This window comes from Pseudorca crassidens, chromosome 10, assembly GCF_039906515.1.
Source record: "Pseudorca crassidens isolate mPseCra1 chromosome 10, mPseCra1.hap1, whole genome shotgun sequence".
Lineage (NCBI taxonomy): Eukaryota > Metazoa > Chordata > Mammalia > Artiodactyla > Delphinidae > Pseudorca > Pseudorca crassidens.
Genome location: NC_090305.1, coordinates 65,531,921 through 65,550,316, shown reverse-complemented (window position 1 = coordinate 65,550,316; position 18,396 = coordinate 65,531,921). Strand labels below are relative to the sequence as shown.

The window sequence follows — 18,396 nt, the reverse complement described above, 5'->3', positions numbered from 1 at the left end:
ACAGCTATGGTGTGTTAAGAAATTAAATTGACCCAGGAGGCTCTACAGTGGTTAAACATCAGTATGACTCAGTTCCACAAAGTTCTCACTCTCAATTTATCCCAGATGTTAATGGGGACGGAATAGTCTCTTTAAAAAAACAAATATAACAACATAATATTTTGAACAACCAATATTTTAATACCCTTAATTTAAAGATGAGAGTGGGTTAGGGATTGTATATGCTGTACAGTGGTTCTCACAGTGTGGTCCATAAACCTCTGGGGTCCCTGAGACCCCTGCAAGGGGTCTGCAGGTCAAAACTATTTTCATCATAATAATAATGCATGGGTACAACGTTCATTCAAAGTGTAAAATAGGCCAACACATTTTAATATAACAGAGTACAAAAAGTTCATTGATATTTAGATTCAACACTGCAACTGACCTTTAAGAACCCACCACTTGTTGAGTTTTGGTGTAGTATCAAAGGAGAATACTCATAATTATCTGCAATGGTTATTAAAATACTTCTCCACTTTTAGCAGGTTCTGTTATTTAGTTCTTCTGGTATTTACTATTATAACTTTAAGTAATAAAATTGTACTACCTCAAGTATGATATACTATCTTTATTTTTATTTTTTTATTATAATTATTATTTTTGGCTGCATTGGGTCTTCATTGTTGAGTGCGGGCTTTTTCTACCTGTGGCGGCTTCTCTCGTTACAGAGCATGGGCTCTAGGCGCATGGGCTTCAGTAGTTGTGGCACATAGGCTCAGTAGTTGTGGCTCATGGGCTCTAGAGCACAGGCTCAGTAATTGTGGCACACAGGCTTAGTTGCTCCACTGCATGTGGGATCTTCCCGGACCAGGGATCGAACCCATGTCCCCTGCATTGGCAGGCATATTCTTTTTTTTTTTTTTTTTTTTAAATAAGATTTAATTTTGTTTATTTTTTTGGCTGCATTAGGTCTTCGTTGCGCATGCAGGCTTTCTCTAGTTGTGGTGAGCGGGGGCTACTCTCTGTTGCGGTGTGCGGGCTTCTCCTTGTGGTGGCTTCTCTTGTTGCGGAGCACAGGCTCTAGGCACATGGGCTTTAGTAGTTGCGGCACACAGGCTCAACAGTTGTGGCACGCGGGCTATAGAGTGCAGGCTCAGTAGTTGTGGCACATGGGTTTAGTTGCTCCACGGCATGTGGGATCTTCCCGGACCAGGGATCAAACCCATGTCCCCTGCATTGGCAGGCAGATTCTTAACCACTGCACTACCAGGGAAGTCCCTGATATACTATCTTTAGACAGTTCTGCTGACCCTCTACCATATAATATGAGATATTCAGCACAGTCATACAGCCTTCCTCCCACCTGACCCCTATTCTAGTTTTTGCTACCTTTGTTAGTTTTAGCTTTAATAGCTACCTTTCAACTTAAAAAAAAAAATAGACATAAATCTCTAATTCTCCATCTATGACTCCTTGTTATGAAAGATGTAGGGATCATCTCACGCTTGCTTCTACTTCTCTTTCCCAATTTCACCTCCTGAATTTTTTTTTTTTTTTAGATGTTGGGGGTAGGAGTTTATTAATTTATTTTATTTATTTTTGCTGTGTTGGGTCTTCGTTTCTGTGCGAGGGCTTTCTCTAGTTGTGGCAAGTGAGGGCCACTCTTCATTGCAGTGCGCGGCCCTCTCACTGTCGCGGCCTCTCTTGTTGCGGAGCACAGGCTCCAGACGCGCAGGCTCAATAGTTGTGGCTCACGGGCCCAGTTGCTCCGCGGCATGTGGGATCCTCCCAGACCAGGGCTCGAACCCGTGTCCCCTGCATTAGCAGGCAGATTCTCAACCACTGCGCCACCAGGGAAGCCCTCACCTCCTGATTTTTGTTAGCTATGTTATTTTTTATGTTGTCAAGGTTTAAGACATTTTGTGTTATTCTCATATTCTAAACTGAGCCTTCTATATGAGTCTCTATACTGATTGTAAAATGTTTTATATTTAAAAAATAATGATATTATAAGTACTATTCTTTGCAAGATGAAGCAATGTGATGTGACCCACAGAAAAGTAAATATAATTCTATGTCATTAAATCCCTCTGGTCAAAGGAGAACATCTAAAGTATAACGGTACAATGAGTTTTCTACTTGGTACTTCTGAATTTTCTAGACCAGTGCTATCTGGTACTTTTCTTATGTGGAAGCATATTCTGTTATGATGGGAATGTTTTATATCTTTGCTGTCCAACACTAGCTACCAGCACGTGAATGTGGCTAGTATGACTGAGGACCTGAATTTTTAATATTATTTAATCTTAGTTACTTTAAATTTAAATTTCAACAACCACATGCAGCTAATGGCTATCATCATACTGGACGGTGCAGTTCTAGGCCATGTGATGATACTCTTTCTCTCAACTCCTGCCATCTAAGGCTTATCTACTATTACTGACCTCCTGCTTTAAGAAGCATTCCATTTCTTGGGAGGCCACTAGGTGTGGGCACTGTGCTTGTTGTTCTTTAAATATTACCTTTCTCTTCCCAAGACCCGACAAGGAAGATATTATCACCCATCAGCAGATGAGAAACCATGATTCCTAAAGGTTGTCACCAGCCGGCACACATCTATGAGAGGTAGCTAGGATTTGAGAAACGTGTTCCTCCTAAGCCTCCTTCTTGACTGCATTACAGACATTGTTATGTGCTGGGAATTCAAGGGTGAAAGAAGCTCAAGCCCTGTCCTGGAGGCACCAAACTAAGCCAGACAGTAGTTACTCTCTGGGCCCGCTGTGATTGATTTCATGAATGTGAGGTTGTGTACATTTTCACTGCTACTGTGCAAACAGAGTTTATTTTATTCCTTATTTAACAATGATGTCTTCTAAGAAGATACAGAAGGTTTACAGAATCTTAAAAGCAGAGCTAACTTTAACGTACCTCTTTTTGATAGGCCAGTCCAGCTTCATAGAGTTTAATAAAGAGATACTGAGTCCATTTGTAGTAATCTGGTAAACACGTGGTTATTTCCTGCCAAAGAGGGGGAAAATCAGGTATAGGCCATTGTAAATATCCCCTCTCCCAACATATGCATCAGCTTTGCAATTCAATTTTGAAAAGCAATCACACTGCAAAAATATTTATCAACCTATAATATTTTTACCAATTTGCAAAGTAAGGGAAGAAGCAATTTATTCTGGGAAGAGAGATGTTATCGAAACCCACCCTCACCTTTCCCAGGGCATGTTTAATGATGCGAAACTCGACATGTCTTTTGCACAGCACCACCCACCATGTATGCAAGTAATAGCTGAATTACATTGTACAAAATTGGGTACTCCCATTCTTGTCAGCATAAACATATTTGGGGGGCCAAGAAGCTAATTCATAAACGTTGTTCATTTTAGAAGCAATCACAAAATTCAGGAAGAATATTTGCCTGCTTTGGTATGATCCTCACTGGAAAACAAACCTGTGCTTCTATATATAACTGGGGACTGGTAGCTCTTTTAGACTCATTATATTCCATTTATCCCATTATGTGAATCATGCTGTAGTCTACTTAGGAAGGCCCATTAAAAAGCATTATCAGGGCTTCCCTGGTGGCGCAGTCGTTGGGAGTCCACCTGCTGATGCAGGGGACACGGGTTCGTGCCCCGGTCCGGGAAAATCCCACATGCCGTGGAGCGGCTGGGCCTGTGAGCCATGGCTGCTGAGCCTGCGCGTCCTGAGCCTGTGCTCCGCAATGGGAGAGGCCACAACAGTGAGAGGCCCGTGTACCGTAAAAAAAAAAAAAAAGAAAAATTACACAGGTCTGCAAGATGAACTGGAATAGGGAATGGGGTGGGGGTAAGGGGAATGTGGTGGAAATATTCCCAGACCTTGTTAAGGTAGGTATGTTCTTTAAAATTCTTATCCAGTAGAGGTTTAAAGAAATAGGTAAAGCAAATATGACAAAATAATGACAACTGTTAAATCTAGGGGTTGGGCTCTTTTCTCTATTTTTCTATATATTTAAGTTTTTCAAAACAAAATATCAAAATACTCCTAATGAATATGTATATGTATGTATGTACATACATATGCATTTTCTCAGCCCCTGAATCTGCTTCCATAGATTGAGAGTAAAAATTACACAGCAATGGAACAGCATGATATTCTTCACTTAGGTTTGTAGTTTTGAAAACTACTTTTATCTAAAATAGAAAAAAGATGATAGATCCAGTCAGGGGGAGGAAAAAAACAAGATTATCCAACCACGCATTAGCCCACTTTCAGTCAGACGGGTGATGCAAAGTGCATTGTCTTTGGAAGTGTCAGCTCCAAGGTGAGATGAGGTGTGTGGGGTACAGGTCCCCTCTTTCACTCTGCCTTCAAACTTGGGTCTGACATTTTTTATTTATATTGTGTTTTTGCACATGTCATTTGAAGAAAAAGTAACATCAGCTGCTAAAAGAGTACACCTCGAAAACCACGGCTCCGGCACCGTCATTCCAAACCCAACAGAACTGTTTCAACTCATGTTTACCTCACTTGCACCGCCCCTCCTGCTGAAGTGTTGGAGGCTCCTGCCTAGAGGAGGCTGGGGACATCCTGGGGACAGGAACCTCGCTCCTGCCCATTTATTCCCATCTGCTGCACACAGGGCCCAGCCACGACCCTCAGTACTGCCCACTCCATGAAGAAATGCCAGAGCAGGAGTCCAGTCTCACAAGAACCATAAGCATGGTAGGTCAGAGACCCTGCTCGGAAAAGTATTTCTTGAAAAAGTCAAAGAGCCTTTCTGGAACCTCCCTTGATTTGTTGATTAAAAACAACAACAACAACAACAAAAAAAACCTGAACAGCTATTTCTAGTCTTCTAATGCCTCATCTTAGTAAAAAGCATCAAACATATCTTTCTGAAATTAAACTGCTTAAAAGCTTCACTGTAGTCAACTGGCTAGAAATTGAGACTCCCTTTTCACGCTTTGGGAACTAATTTAAAACCCAGCCCTGTAGACAAAGGTCTTCTGGGGTTTCAGCACCCACAAAGATGTTAAGACCCCTTCCTTCCTTTTCCTAAAGCAGGGATTCTCAATGGGGAAACTTTTGCTCCCCAGGTATGACTGGAAACATTGCTGTCTGTGACAACTGTGATGGGGGCGAGGGTGGGGGCAGCTGTCAATTGCACCTAGTGGGTAGAAGTCAGGGATGCTGCTAAAACCCAACATACAATACACAAGACAGCCCCTAGAACAAAAAATTTTCCAGCCCCAAATGCCAATAATGCCAAAGGGAGAAACCCTACTCGAAGGATTTCAATCTTTTTTAGTCTGAATCTGTAACCATAGATTAAGGGGAATGAGCCAAGCAACTCTGGAGGGCAGTCCGTAAAAACGATAAAACGTCCTTGGGAAGAGTGGAAACGGGAGTAAATTAACTTAGGTTTCCCTCTCTAGCTGGTGTGACCCCATCTCCGTTGAGCACATCATGCAACGCAGGTGGGAATGCTGCACGATGCAGCCACCGGCCCTTCCACCAACGCTGAGACCAACCAGAGGGGAGATCTGGCAAGTTGGGTGCCAGGAGACACAGGTCTGAAACTGTTAGGCACACATAATGCTACTCACTGAGAAGGAGTGACTGACTTTATGAACTAAATTTTAAATCATTCAATATACCTCCGAGTAGCTGTCTGACCTGGAAAATCTGCTGTAATAAATTCATGTAATAAATTTCCTATTTTGAAGTTAGAGAGGTTTTTCTTGACACAACATCAGTTTATCCCCGCCCATGAAAGAGTTGTTGAACAAAATGTTTAAAGATCATCCTTTGGAATGCAGCCCACAGTACCCAAATGTCTAGGCCCAGCCCTGCCTGTCCTCCAAAGGGGAGCCCTACTTCTGCAGGCTGGGGATTCTTGTCCTCAAGCTGTGGGACGGCACCATCTTGGTAAGACTTCTCAGTGAGACCACCAGAGGAGTCAAACGAGGGCTGTTCTCTGTTTTCCAAAATCCCTTTTCATTCCTGTGCCTTCCTTGCCCTGCTTTCCAAATAAGCCAACACCTACGTGAATGCATCCTTCTTTTTAAAACAAAAAGTCAGGTAATTCAAAGTTATAGCTCCAAAAGCAACTGCAATTCGGCCACGCTGCACATAGATCTATATAAAGATGTCGACTTTTATAACCCCCTGAGCTCTAGAAAGTGCAATCTAGCTGCCAAGAGACCAAATTTATGCATCTGGAATCTCAACTAGACTCATTCCTCCACACTTTTAGCATTAGAAATGTTTTAGCATTAGAAATATTTTGCACATTCACAGCCAAACCCAGGGCCCAACAGAGAAGGTGACACATCCCAGAACACAAGTAAGGATCAAAACGTGAACCTTTGAGGCCTGCTACCCACACCTCAGTGACTGTACAGATTAATAACCAAGCCAGCCTTGCCAGGACTGCCTGCACACAGTGCTCGGCAATGGCCACAAGAAGGCCGAGGTGCAGACGTCCACCAGATTGTCCCTGAGAGAAAACAGCATTTGATCTGTGAAGGTGACTGACTGCAGTGTACCTCACTGAGGTCTCTTCAGGCTGACACTCCTTGCTCCAGGAAAAGAGAAAGAGAGAGATCCAAGGGAAGGAAAACCCACTTTGCAGCCATTTGACTGGGTTCAAGTCCTTGCATCATCATTAGCCTTGTAGCCACAGCTGAGTTTCCCTGTCTAGAGGAGAGGGGTGATGAGGTCTGTCAGAGGGGCTGTAAGGACAAATTTGATGATGTGTGTAAAGCACACGCTGGGCACATATGACGGATCGATGGTGCCACTTCCCTTGCTTGACTCAGAGTGTGTGACGAGAGGAGGGAGGCTGGCTCCACCACCACACCCCTCTCAGAGGCGGCTGATGTCCTCATTGGGCTACTGGGACAGGGCAAAAGGCAGAGGAATGGACTGGGGTCAGAAGAGCTTGCCATCACAATCCCTTACCAAATGTTGGCTTTCTGACTAAAAAGAGATAGTGCTTATGAGGGGAAGACCAAAACACATGACCCAGACCGAGAAATCCACACCAGGTTGCTCCCAGTCACCTCTGGTGGCAATGCCCACCGCAGGGAGAGCCAGCAAGGTCGCTTCCTAACCCCACCTTTCTGCTCTGGCAGGATTTAGTTGGGTCTTTGTTTCTTGGTCCCACTGCACTTTTGACAGTGATTGGTCCCAGATCACAGAACCACTCAAAGCCATCAAGCATGTAATTTGCATTGCAACCTCACAATGTTTAGGTCAGCTATCAGGATTGAAGAAAATGAAACAAACCAAAACCTGAGGCAACATTTTATCAAGTCAGTCATTCGGTGGCCATGTACACGGGGAAAATAAACACAGTAAGAAAGGTGAGCCACCACCATGCATCACAGTTTCCAGCATCGTCTCCCCTCTCCTCAGTCTCAACAGAGCCTTCTGCCTCCAAAACAACCAATCTTGTAAACAGAGGAGAGGGGGGGGTACTCACATACCTTTTCTGTGCATTTCTATCATTTGCTCTTTACTGCAATGGATCAAAAGGAAAGGTATGGTAATAGCCTTGCCTTTTATTCCTTCCTAGGTTCTCTAATTCTGAAGGGGAGGGGTTCTGAAAGCATAGCACAGCTTAAAGGCTGGAGAAACCTGCCTCAGGATTCATACTGCAGAGCTTAGGAGTAAATATATATACTGCATCAGATGTTCCTCACTGGTGATGGTTCAAGGTTCCAGTCCACAGCTCTGTGCACCTGCTGTGTTGGAAGAAGGGAGAGGGAGGCTCACCAGAAACATCTGTCGGAATAGGACATGTATGGCCACCCCCGCACGAAGTCCTCTAAACTTAGCACTGGCTCTCAAACTTGGTTGCACCTTGAAATGGAGCTTTAAAGGTTACTGGCGCCTGGTTCTCACCTCACCCCCAGAAATTTCATGTGCTGCCAGGGTTGAGAACCATTGCAGAGAGGTTCTTCCCAAATACATCTCCCTCCCAAATACTGCATTAAGTGACAGGGTCCTCTGTCCTGCCCTTGTGTCTTCATGGAACTTAATGAACTGGGCTTCGACAGGAGCTAAGGGCACAATTTAGGCCATATGAGATTTCTAACAAGGGCCCCCAGTGCACTGTGCTAAGAAGGGTCTCTCCAGGAGCCTGTCCTGGATTCAAATCCTTCCTGTACGCCTCAGGCCTGCCCCAACACAGATTCTCTTTGCCCTTACAGTCAATCGTCACTGTCTGTGTTCACAAAATAAACATAAGAAAACAATAAGAAATAACCACCTCCATCCAACAGACACAGAAACTTGATTAGGTAACTACTGTGCTCAATGATCAGCTGTTTAAAAATACAAGACTGTCTGACAGCTCATCCCTCTTCCCAGAGGAGACTTGGTTCTAGAAGAGAAGCTGCAGAAAACCAACAAGAGTGGCCTGGCCTTCCCCTGGGGCTTCACAGGAAGAGGTAGGGGGGAAGATGACTAATTCCTCACTTAGAGGCTCCTACAGGATCCTCAGGCAGGAGGGGGCATAGAGAGTGGAGGCAGACCGCTCAGCACAGCCCTGGCTTGGAGTCTTGATTAGCAAATAACAGGACACATCTGTACACGGCTCTGCGCTCCCAAACTTCTCCAGCTCTCCCCTCCTCTCCTCTCCCGTCCCGCGTCCCACGGTGGCGCTGCAAAGCGGTGCCATGGACGCTGCTTTACACACGAGGAAACGGCACCTCGGTGAGGAGGGGGTGGCCTGCCTAACACTGCCCAGCTTTTGGGTGACGGAATCAAGAGAGGAACCCAGGTCTCTGGGCTCAGAGAGGCACCAGGCAGTGAAACAGCACCTTGGAAAGTACAGCCAGGCTGTGCCCAGACTGACTCAAATGCGTGCTCCAAGGAGGTCTGGGTAAATCAAGCAGGAGGAACAGGTTGGAGCACTCTTAGATAAAGGAATACTGCAGTGAATCTTCTTTTAGGAATAACAACAGCAGTAATAATAGCAAACATTTACCAGGCGCTGCCTAGTACTGGGTCCCATTTTGGCAGTTTAGAAACATCTCACTTAGTTCTTATTATGATGCAAGCAGTCAGTTATTACAGTTATCAAGTGTGGACTTGACATCCCTGCTTAAAATTGCAATTAACCCCTGGCCATCCTGTCCCCCACCCCTTACCTTGTTCCACTTTTTTATTTCTGTAGCGTTTATGACCTCCTAACATACTATATTATTTACTTATTTATTATGTTTATTGCCTATCTTTGTCTCCCCTCCTCCCACCCCCAGTCAATTGTAAGGTTCCTTCATTAAAGAAAGAATTTTTGTTGGGGAGTTTTCTGGCAGTCCAGTGGTTAGGACTTGGCGCTTTCACTGCCATGGCCCAGGTTCAATCCCTGGCCTGGGAACTAAGATCCCAGAAGCTGCGCGGTGAGGGAAAAAAAAAAAAAAGTTTTTGTCTTTTTTCCTCCCACTGATATATTCCAAGAGCTTAGAACAGTACCTGGTACAATGGATGTTTAATAAAACGGCTGCTGAATGAATAAATCATTTTACGTTTCAGAAAACTGAGTCTCTAAGTAACTTGTTTAAGATCACATAGCCAGTAGGAGGCAAAATTAGGATCCAAACATGTGTCTGAGTGACTTGATGACGTATGACCCCAAATGATTTCTTCCCCTCAATGTCAGCCCAACTTTTGTAAGACTTTCACGTTAGATCTTTTCAAACACGGAAAGCCACATGAACCAAACACATACTACATGTAGTTAAACTTGTGTTATAAATGTTCACATAGCTGTCTTTCTATTGAATATTTGTACAACTTGCACTAAAGCTAGAATAAATATTTTAAATGTTATATCCTTGATTTACATAAAAACTATATATAATTTTTAATGACATGGGAACATGAAAGTTGATACAAAATGGAGTATGTTTTATGGTTTCAATTATATAAGGGAAAAATGATAAGAATACTAGAAAAAATGCTGACATATAAACAAACATTGGGTTGCCTCAGGATGACATTGATGATTGTGGGTGATTTTCTTAAAATTATAAAGTTTTCTGAACTTCACTGATGCTGTAGAGTGATTGTGTATTACTCTGGGAATTCACCGATGGCTTTACAGTCCTAGAAAACCTTTAGATTCAAAGGAAGAAGAAAACCAAAGAGCTAGGTCTACAGCAATGCGACCCTTGCCCTGGTGAGGCGCTTTCCAACATACTTGGAATACACACCCCGAGACTCACACAGAAGAGATTAAAGGAACTAGAGATGGCCCATCTACAGACAAATGTCCTGGGGTCATAAAGGGGCAACCACATGGCCACCTCTAAGGCCCCCAGACAACCTTAGTATGTATCCATATAACCAATTCCAACAACCCAGGCTCCAAAGGGAAGGATCTGGCCTAAATGCAGAACCACGGGGGAAATATAACGGGGGAGGAGGGCTCACTGTCCACAATCTCTGGGTAAGAGGCCTAGGATGGCCTACCCACCTTCTAAGTTGCTATTATAAGGGTGTAAAGGGCCAGGTAGACACCTTTGCCTGCGAGTAATGAGCAAGAGTGGGGTGGGGGCAGGGCATGCAGTGTCCTGGAATCAGGAGGTTAGGGCTCAGATCCCACCTAGGGGCCATGTGATACAAAGCAAGTGACTTATCCATATCTGTACCTCGTTTTCCCCATAAGTTGTGGCAAGTGGCCTCTAAGAGGGACCTCAATGATCCCTGCCTCCTGGTATTCTCACCCTTATGTTATCCCCTTCCTTTGAGTGTGGGCTGAGCCCTAGACACTTGCTTCTAACAAATAGAATACAGCAAGTAATGGGATGTCACTTCCAAGATTAGGTTACAAAGGGACTGTGGATCTGTCTTGGCCGTTGTTCTCTTTGTCTCTTTCTCACTCTCTCTTGCTCTGAAAAAAGCCAACTGCCATGCTGTGAGCTGCCCTATGGAGGCTCATGTGGCAAGGAACTAAGGTAGGCTTCTGCCAGCAAATGCAAGGAACCAGCCCTCAGTCCAGCAGCTAAAAACCACATGAATGAGCTTGGAAGCAGATCCCACCAAAGGCGAGCCTTCAAATGAGACCTCAGCCTTGGCCTTGATGGCAGCCTTATGAGGGACCCCATGCCAGAGGACACAACTAAGCCATGCCTGGATTCCTATCCCACAGAAATGATGAAATAATAAATACTTACTGTTTTAGGCTACTAAGTTCTGGGGCAATTTGTTATGCAGCAAATAAATAACTAATACATTTGTAAAAGGAGCCAGTAATTGGACCAAATCCTGGGATAGACACGAAGATTAAATGAGAAAATGTCGGCAATGTATTTGGCAAATGCTTAGCACATAGATGAGAGGAGAATGGTGATGTCAGGGGCCCCAGGGGTATCTAAGGATCACCCGCTCCCTTCCCCACCGTGGTGGGGCGGAATCAGTCTGCTGTCCAGGCCACCACGGAATGAAAGGGAGGCCTAGTGCTCCATGCTCTTGCCTGGCTGAGTCTTCCTTTTTTTTTTTTTTAATTTTTAAATTTAATTTTACTTTTTCTTATACAGCAGGTTCTTATTGGTCATCAATTTTATACACATCAGTGTATACATGTCAATCCCAATCTCCCAATTCATCCCACTAAACCCCCCCCACCGCCATTTTCCCGCCTTGGTGTCCATACGTTTGTCCTCTACATCTGTGCCTCAATCCCTGTCCTGCAAACTGGTCCATCTGCACCATATTTCTACGTTCCATATATATGCATTAATATAGGATATTTGTTTTTCTCTTTCTGATTTACTTCACTCTGTATGACAGTCTTTAGATCTATCCACGTCTCAACAAATGACCCAATTTTGTCCCTTTTTATGGCTGAGTAATATTCCATTGTATATACGTACCACATCTTCTTTATCCATTAGTCTGTTGATGGGCATTTAGGTTGCTTCCATGACCTGGCTATTGTAAACAGTGCTGCAGTGAACACTGGGGTGCATGTGCCTTTTTTTTTTTTTTTTTTTTTGCGGTAAGTGGGCCTCTCACTGTTGTGGCCTCTCCCGTTGCAGAGCACAGGCTCCGGACATGCAGGCTCAGCGGCCATGGCTCACGGGCCCAGCTGCTCTGTGGCATGTGGGATCTTCCCGGACCGGGGCATGAACCCGTGTCCCCTGCATCGGCAGGCGGACTCTCAACCACTGCACCACCAGGGAAGCCCCTCATGTGTCTTTTTGAATTATGGTTTTCTCTGGGTATATGCCCAGTAGTGGGATTCCTGGATCATATGGTAATTATATTTTTAGTTTTTTAAACAACTTCCATACTGTTCTCCATAGTGGCTGTACCAATGTACATTCCCACCAACAGTGCAAGAGGGTTCCCTTTTCTCCACACCCTCTCCAGCATTTCTTGTTTGTAGATTTTCTGATGATGCCCATTCTAACTGGTGTCAGGTGATACCTCATTGTAGTTTTGATTTGCATTTCTCTAATAATTAGTGATGTTGAGCAGCTTTTCATGTACTTCTTGGCCACCTGTATGTCTTCTTTGGAGAAACGGCTATTTAGGTCTTCTGCCGATTTTTGGATTCAGCTGTTTGTTTTTTTAATATTGAGCTGAATGAGCTGTTTCTATATTTTGGAGATTAATCGTTTGTCCGTTGATTCGTTTGCAAATATTTTCTCCCATTCTGAGGGTTGTCTTTTTGTCTTCTTTATGGTTTCCTTTGCTGTGCAAAAGCTTTGAAGTTTCATTACGTCACATTTGTTTATTTTTGTTTTCATTTCCATTACTCTAGGAGGTGGATCAAAAAAGATCTTGCTGTGATTTATGTCAAAGAGTGTTCTTCCTATGTTTCTAAGAGTTTTATAGTGTCCAGTCCTACATTTAGGTCTCTAATCCATTTTGAGTTTATTTTGGTGTATGGCGATCGGGAGTGTTCTAATTTCATTCTTCTACGTGTAGCTGTCCAGTTTTCCCAGCACCACTTATTGAAGAGACTGTCTTTTCTCCATTGTATATCCTTGCCTCCTTTGTCATAGATTAGTTGACCATAGGTGCGTGGGTTTATCTCTGCGCTTTCTATCTTGTCCCATTGATCAACATTTCTGTTTTTGTGCCAGTACCATATTGTCTTGATTACTGTAGCTTTGTAGTATAGTCTGAAGTCAGAGAGTCTGGTTCCTCCAGCTCCGTTTTTTTCCCTCAAGACTGCTTTGGCCATTCAGGGTCTTTTGTGTCTCCAGAGAAATTTTAAGAGTTTTTGTTCTAGTTCCGTAAAAAATGCCATTGGTAATTTGATAGGGATTGCATTGAATCTGTACATTGCTTTGGGTAGTACAGTCATTTTCACAATATTGATTCCTCCAATCTAAGAACATGGTATATCTCTCCATCTGCTGGTATCATCTTTAATTTCTTTCATTAGTGTCTTATAGTTTTCTGCATACAGGTCTTTTGTCTCCCTAGGTAGGTTTATTCCTAGGTATTTTATTCTTTTTGTTGCAATGGTAAATAGGAGTATTTCCTTAATTTCTCTTTCAGATTTTTCATCATTAGTGTATAGGAATGCAAGAGATTTCTGTGCATTAATTTTGTATACTGCAACTTTACCAAATTCATTGATTAGCTGTAGCAGTTTTCTGGTGGCATCTTTACTATTCTCTATGTATAGTATCATGTCATCTGCAAACAGTGACAGTTTTACTTCTTTTCCAATTTGTACTCCTTTTATTTCTTTTTCTTCTCTGATTGCTATGGCTAGGACTTCCAAAACTATGTTGAGTAACAGTGGTGAGAGTGGATATCCTTGTCTTGTTCCTGAATTTAGAGGAAATGCTTTCAGTTTTTCACCACTGAGAATGATGTGTGCTGTGGGTTTGTCGTATATGGCCTTTATTATGTTGTCCATGCCCACTTTCTGGAGAGTTTTTATCATAAATCGGTGTTGAATTTTGTCAAAAGCTTTTTCTGCATCCATTGAAATCATCATATGGTTTTTATTCTTCAGTTTGCTAATATGGTGTATCACATTGATTGATTTGCGTATATTGAAGAATCCTTGCATCCCTGGGATAAATCCCACTTGATCATGGTGTATGATCCTTTTAATGTGTTGTTGGATTCTGTTTGCTAGTGTTTTGTTGAGGATTTTTGCATCTATATTCATCAGTGATATTGGTCTGTAATTTTCTTTCTTTGTAGTATCTTTGCCTGGTTTTGGTATCAGGGTGATGGTGGCCTCATAGAATGAGTGTGGGAGTGTTCCTTCCTCTGCAGTTTTTTGGAAGAGTTTGAGAAGGATGGGCGTTAGCTCTTCTCTAAATGTTTGATAGCATTCACCTGTGAAGCCATCTGGTCCTGGACTTTTGTTTGTTGGAAGATTTTTAATCATAGTTTCAATTTCATTACTTGTGATTGGTCTTTTCATATTTTCTGTTTCTTCCTGGTTCAGTCTTGGGAGGTTATACCTTTCTAAGAATTTGTCCATTTCTTCCAGGTTGTCCATTTTATTGGCATAGAGTTGCTTGTAGTAGTCTCTTAGGATGCTTTGTATTTTCGTGGTGTCTGTTGTAACTTCTCCTTTTCCATTTCTAATTTTATTGATTTGAGTCCTCTCCCTCTTTTTCTTGATGAGTCTGGCTAATGGTTTATCAATTTTGTTTATCTTCTCAAAGAACCAGCTTTTAGTTTCATTGATCTTTGCTATTGTGTTCTTTGTTTCATTTATTTCTGCTCTGATATTTATGATTTCTTTCCTTCTGCTACCTTTGGGTTTTGTTTGTTCTTCTTTCTCTAGTTCCTTTACGTGTAAGGTTAGATTGTTTATTTGAGATTTTTCTTGTTTCTTGAGGTAGGCTTGTATAGCTATAAACTTCCCTCTTAGAACTGCTTTTGCTGCATCCCGTAGGTTTTGGATTGTTGTGTTTTCATTGTCATTTGTCTCTAGGTGTTTTTTGATTTCCTCTTTGATTTGTTCAGTGATCTCTTGGTTATTTAGTAACATATTGTTTAGCCTCCATGTGTTTGTGTTATTTACATTTTTTTCCCTGTAATTCATTTCTAATCTCATAGCGTTGTGGTCAGAAAAGATGCTTGATATGATTTCAATTTTCTTAAATTTACTGAGGCTTGATTTGTGACCCAAGATGTGATGTATGTTCCGTGTGCACTTGAGGTCTTGGATCATGTTCACTATCATTATTCTGAATCCTTTTTCTGGAAGGTTTCCTATCTCCACTTCATTTAGTTGTTTACCTGGGGTTTGATCTTGTTCCTTCATCTGGTACATAGCCCTCTGCCTTTTCATCTTGTCTATCTTTCTGTGAATGTGGATTTTGTTCCACAGGCTGCAGGACTGTAGTTCTTCTTGCTTCTGCTGTCCACCCTCTGGTGGATGAGGCTATCTAAGAGGCTTGTGCAAGTTTCCTGATGGGAGGGACTGGTGGTGGGTAGAGCTGGCTGTTGCTTTGGTGGGCTGAGCTCAGTAAAACTTTAATCCACTTGTCTGCTGATGGGTGGGACTGGGTTCCCTCCCTGTTGCTTGTTTGGCCTGAGGTGACCCAACACTGGAGCTTACCTGGTCTCTTTGGTGGGGCTAATGGCGGACTCTGGGAGGGCTCACACCAAGGAGTACTTCCCAGAACTTCTGCTGCTTGTGTCCTTGTCTCCATGGTGAGCCACAGCCACCCCCGCCTCTTCAGGAGACTCTCCAACCCTAGCAGGTAGGTCTGGTTCTCCCCTGGGTCACTGCTCCTTCCCCTGAGTCCCGATGCGCACACTACTTTATGTGTGCCCTTCAAGAGTTGAGTCTCTTTCCCCTAGTCCTGTCGAAGTCTTGCAATCAAATCCCACTAGCCTTCAAAGTCTGATTCTCTAGGAATTCCTCCTCCCGTTACCAGACCCCCAGGTTGGGAAGCCTGACGTGGGGCTCAGGATCTTCACTCCAGTGGGTGGACTTCTGTGGTATAAGTGTTCTCCAGTCTGAGTCACCCACCCAGCAGTTATGGGATTTGATTTTACTGTGATTGCGCCCCTCCCACTGATTCATTGTGGCTTCTCCTTTGTCTTTGGATGTGGGATATCTTTTTGGTGAGTTACAGTGTCTTCCTGTCGATGATTGTCCAGCAGCTAGTTGTGATTCTGGTGTTCTCACAAGAGGGAGTGAGAGCACGTCCTTCTACTCTGCCACCTTGGTCACAATCTCCTGCCTGGCTGAGTCTTAAATGCCAAGTACATCTCCATCTTTTAGGACCCAAACTTTTTGACCCTTTTATTTAAGTCCCCAAATTTTGTTCACCTTTCTAAACAGGCTGTCAGCTCCTGGAGGCAGGTGAAGGTCAGTGGATGGAAGGAGTGAAGGGCAGGCAGGCTGAAGACCAGGGTCTCAGCACTGGACTCAGTCTGTGGGTCTGCTGTGGACTCACTGGTAACCCTGGACAAATGACTCATCTCTCTGGGCCTCACTTTCCTCATCTGGAAACTGCGACACTGTTGTGAGGATCAAGGAATCTGGAGAGGGTCAGCCTGCCTTTCCAACACTGTCTGGCCCAGTATTTATGCATAGCAGCTGCTCAATAAATCTTCATTAAAGCAACAAATACAACAAAATTCAGGATGTCAAGTGTCACTATATTTAAAAAACAAATTAAAGCTTTGAGACAGAGCCCTTGCAAGTTTTCTTAAATATAACAGGTTTTCTAAAAAAGTATCAATAGAATGCCTTTGTTCTTGGAACTAGTCTGGCTTATTCACATTAAATGTTGTCAAGTAGGGGTTCACATGAGAAATGTCACTCCAATTCACAGTGAACCCAGTGTTCTAAGAAACCTGTCTGCAAAACCTTTGAACCTCTAAAGGCAAACGAAGAACCACGTTTACCTCCATTAGCAACTTCTACAATATCAAAAACAAATGGCTTTTCAAAAGGAGACATACTTGAGATCAGTTTCTCAGCTCCCTGGTATAACACTCGTTCAGAATTCTGTGTTTCTCCCCATTTAATCCACCAATGAGAAAACACTCACCAAGAGTCTACCTTACCGAGTCCTTATCCTGAGAGACTCAATAACTGGCTATCATGATAGAAAATGGAGGTACAGAGAATAAAAAGAAGGGAATTTCCATCCAACTCAGGGCTCTGTTTCCTCATTTACTCACTGAATTATTCCACAGAGATTTATTGAGTACCAACAACATATGGGCATTAGGTCAGGGGGCATGAAGATTCAGGCCACCTACCTATACATTAAGCCTTTTCACAGTCTCTCCTCCCTTAAGCAGTTTCTCTGAACTGTCAGCCCCATTCCTATCCCATTCACACCCATTTGTGTCGGACAGAAAAGAAAGGCAATCCATCACCCACCTTACCTCCCATAGGCATTCCAGGCCCTAGACCCATCCCTCCCACCTCTCCAGTTCTGCTTTATTCCATTGCATTTGCAGCTTTCCCAACAACTCTTTGTCATCTACAGTCCTAGCCAGGGGTCCCTGTTCTAGACCACACGGCCACTGCTTCCTCCCTCCTAAACTATTTGTTACCCCCCATGACTGCCACTGCCCAGGCTTCTTCAGCCTCACTGTCCGCTTCATCTTGGCTTTATCTTCTCATCCCTCTTCCTTCAACCATCTGTTTAATTCCATCTTGGTTGAGTTTCTCCCTCTGGCCTCCTTTACCTTCCCTGTTCTCCTCCTTTCTGCAGAACTGAGGGAACAGGTGTTAATATCAGGGTAATTAATAAATCATGAACCTAAGCATTTGTTTAAGAACTCATTTTTACATAATTATGTTTCTTCATCTCAGGACTAACTTTAGACTGAAAATGAGCATTTAATGAAAATTGAAAATGACAAATGCTAGACACTCTGCTTTTATAGAGCATGTATTTTATTCTTAAAGGTCTTGTTTTTCAAATCTAGGGCTACAGCTAAATTTTCAAGTAATTTGAAAGATTCATGTTCTACATGTTCTTGAAGCCAATTTAGAGAATGAATATTAAGTGAAGGGAAATCATGGTCTTCGCAGTTCTGAAGACAACTCACACTTTCTGAACTGAAATCAGACTCATCAGTAAGCTCCTCTTTTGCTATTTTCTTGACCACTATTTTTTTTTAATTTAATTTAATTTATTTATTTATTATTTTTGGCGTCATTGGGTCTCAGTTGCAGCAGGCAGGATCTTTGTTGAGGCATGAGGGATCTTTCGTTTGCAGCACATGGGCTTCTCTCTAGTTGTGGCGTGCCAGCTCCAGAGCGTGTGGGCTCTACAGTTGCAGCACGTGGGCTCTCTAGTTGAAGCACGCAAGCTCAGTAGTTGTGGCATGCGGGCTTAGTTGCCCCGAGGCATGTGGGATCTTAGTTCCCCAACCAGGGATTGAACCCGCGTCCCTGCATTGGAAGGCAGATTCTTTACCACGGTACCACCAGGGAAGTCCCTTGAC

The 18,396-nt window shown here is 43.2% G+C and overlaps 1 protein-coding gene across 13 annotated transcripts in view; it reads right to left on the bottom strand.

Moving 5' to 3' along the window:
- LARS2 (leucyl-tRNA synthetase 2, mitochondrial) overlaps positions 1-18,396 on the bottom strand; it is a 282,370-nt gene that overhangs the window by 106,402 nt on the left and 157,572 nt on the right. For all 13 annotated transcript variants that reach the window (XR_010946973.1, XR_010946974.1, XM_067754091.1 and 10 more), the window contains one exon: positions 2,911-3,000. Coding sequence is in view for 11 of the 13 variants with exons in the window: in XM_067754091.1 (XP_067610192.1) it covers positions 2,911-3,000 (90 nt within the window). In the remaining 2 variants the exon portion in view is untranslated. The remainder of the gene's footprint in view (positions 1-2,910; positions 3,001-18,396) is intronic.